This window comes from Glycine max, chromosome 1, assembly GCF_000004515.6.
Source record: "Glycine max cultivar Williams 82 chromosome 1, Glycine_max_v4.0, whole genome shotgun sequence".
Lineage (NCBI taxonomy): Eukaryota > Viridiplantae > Streptophyta > Magnoliopsida > Fabales > Fabaceae > Glycine > Glycine max.
In genome coordinates, this window is record NC_016088.4 from 39932319 (window position 1) to 39935902 (window position 3584).

Sequence of the window (3584 nt, forward strand, 5' to 3'; positions counted from 1 at the left end):
ATGGCTGCTAGTGATCATGCTATCTTGCGTGGCAGGACACACATTCCCACCAAGAGAAGTTTGTTAGAACTTTCATCACAGGATGCTTTGTTGGCACATAACAAGTTGCTGTCCAAGTAGCTTGAGACCTTAACAAAGACATTAAGTAAGTTGCCAACTCAATTAAATGTTAGCCAACCTTCACATTCTACTATTTTGCAGGTTGGAGGTTGCACTATTTGTGGTGGAGTTCACGAGTCTTGTTGCTGTATTCCCATTGATGAAATAACATACGAAGTAATTACATGGGGAACCAGCCAAGAGCAAATTTTAATGGAGGTGGATACTCAGGTTTCCAACATGGCCTGCCAGCAGCAAGGACAGTAGAGAACTCACCCAAGGAACCAATTCAACAAAGACCAGGGTGGGCCATCCAATAGGCCGTAGCAATAAGGGCCTAACTTGTACGAGAGGAAGACCAAGCTGAAAGAGACTCTTGCTCAATTTATGCAGGTTTCTAAGTCAAATCATAAGAGCACGGAATCGGCTATCAAAAACCTTGAAATTCAGGTGGGACAGTTGGCCAAACAATTGGTAGACAAGCCTTCAAGAAGTTTTGGAGCCAATACAGAAAATAATCCAAAGGAAGAGTGTAAGGCTGTCATGACCAGAGGTAGAAGGGCCATTATTTCTGAAGATGAGGGGAGACTAGTTGCTGAGAACCAAGAATTAGTTGTTGAAGAAGAAAAAGAAGAAGAGAAGGAAGAGGAAGAAGACAAGTTGAAGGAGGAACCAATAATTGATGAAAAGAAAGAAATAAATGAAGAGGAGAATAAATAAAAATAAAAAGAAAAACAAAAAGAAAAACAAAAAAATGAGAAGAGAGAAGATGAGAAGAAGCGTAAGAGTGAGCGTGCCCATGAGAAGAAGAAGAAGGCAGCTCCATCTGAAGGGAAAAAGGTGCCATACCCATTGGTACCCTCAAAGAAGGACAAGGAACGACATCTAGCTCGGTTCCTTGATATCTTCAAGAAATTGGAGATTACTATGCCCTTTGGAGAGGCCTTACAACAAATGCCATTCTACTCTAAGTTCTTGAAGGACATGCTAATGCGAAAGATCAAGTATATTCATAGTGACACTATTGTTGTGGAAGGAAATTGTAGTGTAGTGATTCAACGCATCCTTCCACCCAAGCACAAGGATCTCAGAAGTGTCACCATTCCTTGCTCTATCGGGGCAGTTTCTGTTGGTAAAGCTCTCATTGATCTGGGAGCCAGTATTAATTTGATGTCGCTCTCCATGTGTAGGAGGATAGGAGAGCTGGAAGTAATCCCAACAAGAATAACGCTGCAGTTAGCAGACCGCTCCATTACCAGGCCGTATGGAGTGATTGAGGATGTTTTGGTCCGATTTAAGCACTTCACTTTCCCGGCTGATTTCGTTGTCATGGACATTGAAGAGGATGCTGAGATACCCTTGATTTTGGGACGTCCTTTCTTGTTAACCGCAAGTTGTGTGGTGGACATGGGAAAGGGGAAGTTAGAAATGGGCATTGAAGATCAAAAGATCAGTTTTGATCTATTTGATGAAGAAAAGAAATTGCTAGACCAAAATGTTTGTTTGCAGGTGAAGGAGTTTGCAGAAGAGGTTCTGAAGGTGGGAACCAAGTTTGACCCTGACCCATGAAGAACTATGCATCAAGCTAATGACGTTAAACGAGCGCTTGCTGGGAGGCAACCCAGTCCCTTTTTAATTTCATTTTAATTGCATCTAGTCAGAGTTTGCTTGTTTGTGGTTGTATGAAACAATTATCAGTATGTTTTGCATTGGCATAAGGGGTTGATTAAGCTTCTTTGAAGCTATGGACGAAAAATAACTTAGAAATTTTTTTCAGTGATCCACTTGCTAAGCATGCCCTACGCGCTAAGCAAATCTTTCTTCATGCGCTAAGCAAGTCATCGCTTGCGCTAAGCGCATCAACCCCTGTTTATTGGCTGATAGGGTCCCGCTAAGTGTGAGCCCTATGTGCTAAGCCAAAAAATACTCTTTGTGATTTCATTTTCTAGAATTGGGCTAAGCGAGTCATCTCGCTAAGAGCACAACCTCATCTTGCTAAGCACACTGACGCACTAAGTGTTATTCCTCTCTGTTGGATCATTTGAGAATTGGGCCCAGCGGGTCAGCCCGCTAAGCCCAAATAACTCTTAGGTTTGGGATTGCGCTAAGCGAGAGGGATGCGCTAAGCGCGACCCACTACTGCATCAGGGAGCATGTTAATTTGCTAAGTCGGCCCATGATCCGCTAAGCGTGAGTTGCAGGCCAATCAAAGTTGCAGAACTCGCTAAGTGTGACTCTTCGCGCTAAGCCCAATTCCTTCTCTGGAATTTTAAATTTTTCCATTGGGCTGAGCAAGTTTACCTGCTAAGCGCACGAGTTTAAAAACTCAAACATCATTTTATGCTCACTTGCGAGCTCACATGCTAAGCGAGGCAGTTGAAACTGCAAAAAATAAGGCTTAACTGCCTTAGGCAATTACATTTTGTGCTTTTAATTTATACCTCATTCCGCTTTCGTTGCTTTTCATCTGCACTGCACCTTCATTTTCTGCTTTGCTTCATTGCTTCCTTTTGCTTTCATTTTCGGCAATCCAAGTAAGTACACTCACTTTGCTTTCTATTTTTTTTTTCAGTTTTTAAACCTTAGGGTAGAGGACTTGGTTACAGTTCAAAACTTTAATTTTTTTAAATGATTGAATGCTGTTAGGTCAGTTTTTAGCGAGCATGTTGTTAGGGGTTTTGTTGCGCACATAATGTATGTGGTTTTGATGTTCTTTGCTTAGGATCTCAGGCCTAATAGGGGCTTGTGTTGAGGGGCTGAAAAGCCCCAATTTTTCTAGATTTTTCAATGATCTCGCTATGCGCACCTGTGCGCTAAGCAAGATCATCAATTTTTTATGAATATCTACGTTTCCAGATGAACTCGCTAAGTTGGCCCTGACCCGCTAAGCGAGTTCATCATTTCTGTTTGAATGCTTGCATGAACTCGCTTAGCCATTGCACTTAGGCTTAGCGAGCATTTAAATTTCCAGTTATTTTGTGAGTTTGTATAAACTCACTAAGTCGGCATGCCGCGCTTAGCGAGTTAGTGTGCTTAGTTCAGACTCTGGGAGTCTTTTTATCTTCCGTTGGTGGCTAAGCGAGTGACTCTCGCTAAGCCACTCAGCCATAAAGGCTGAATAAGCCTGGGCTAAGCGACCCTGTCTCGCTAAGCCCAAGGCACTTGTGTTTTTCTGAGTTTTTGTTCATGTGCTAAGCCAGCCCTGCTCGTTAAGTGCAATTTCTTCTCTATTTTGTTTAATGTTGGAATTGGGCTTAGCGAGCATGCTCACTAAGCAAATTATGTTCCAGAGGTCTGTTTGGGCTAAGCGCCAGCTGGCGCTAAGCCTGTTTAGTGTGTCGCGCTAAGCGCACCCTGCGCGCTATGTGTAATTATCTCTCTGATTTAGAATAAGGCTTAGCGAGCCCTGCTCGCTTAGCCACTATGGTCTGTCAGGCTAAGCGAGGATGTCTTGCTTAGCCAGAGTTATGTTTTTGTGTTGTTGC

At 42.9% G+C, this 3584-nt stretch overlaps 1 protein-coding gene across 1 annotated transcript; it reads left to right on the top strand.

Annotated features, from left to right (window-relative positions):
* Window positions 1-1668, top strand: LOC102670028 (uncharacterized). The gene is made up of 4 exons (XM_006574102.1): window positions 1-116; window positions 202-247; window positions 493-758; window positions 864-1668. Exons 1-4 carry the CDS (start codon window positions 1-3, stop codon window positions 1666-1668), a joined length of 1233 nt encoding a protein of 410 aa, XP_006574165.1.
* The last annotated feature ends 1916 nt before the right edge of the window (window positions 1669-3584 follow it).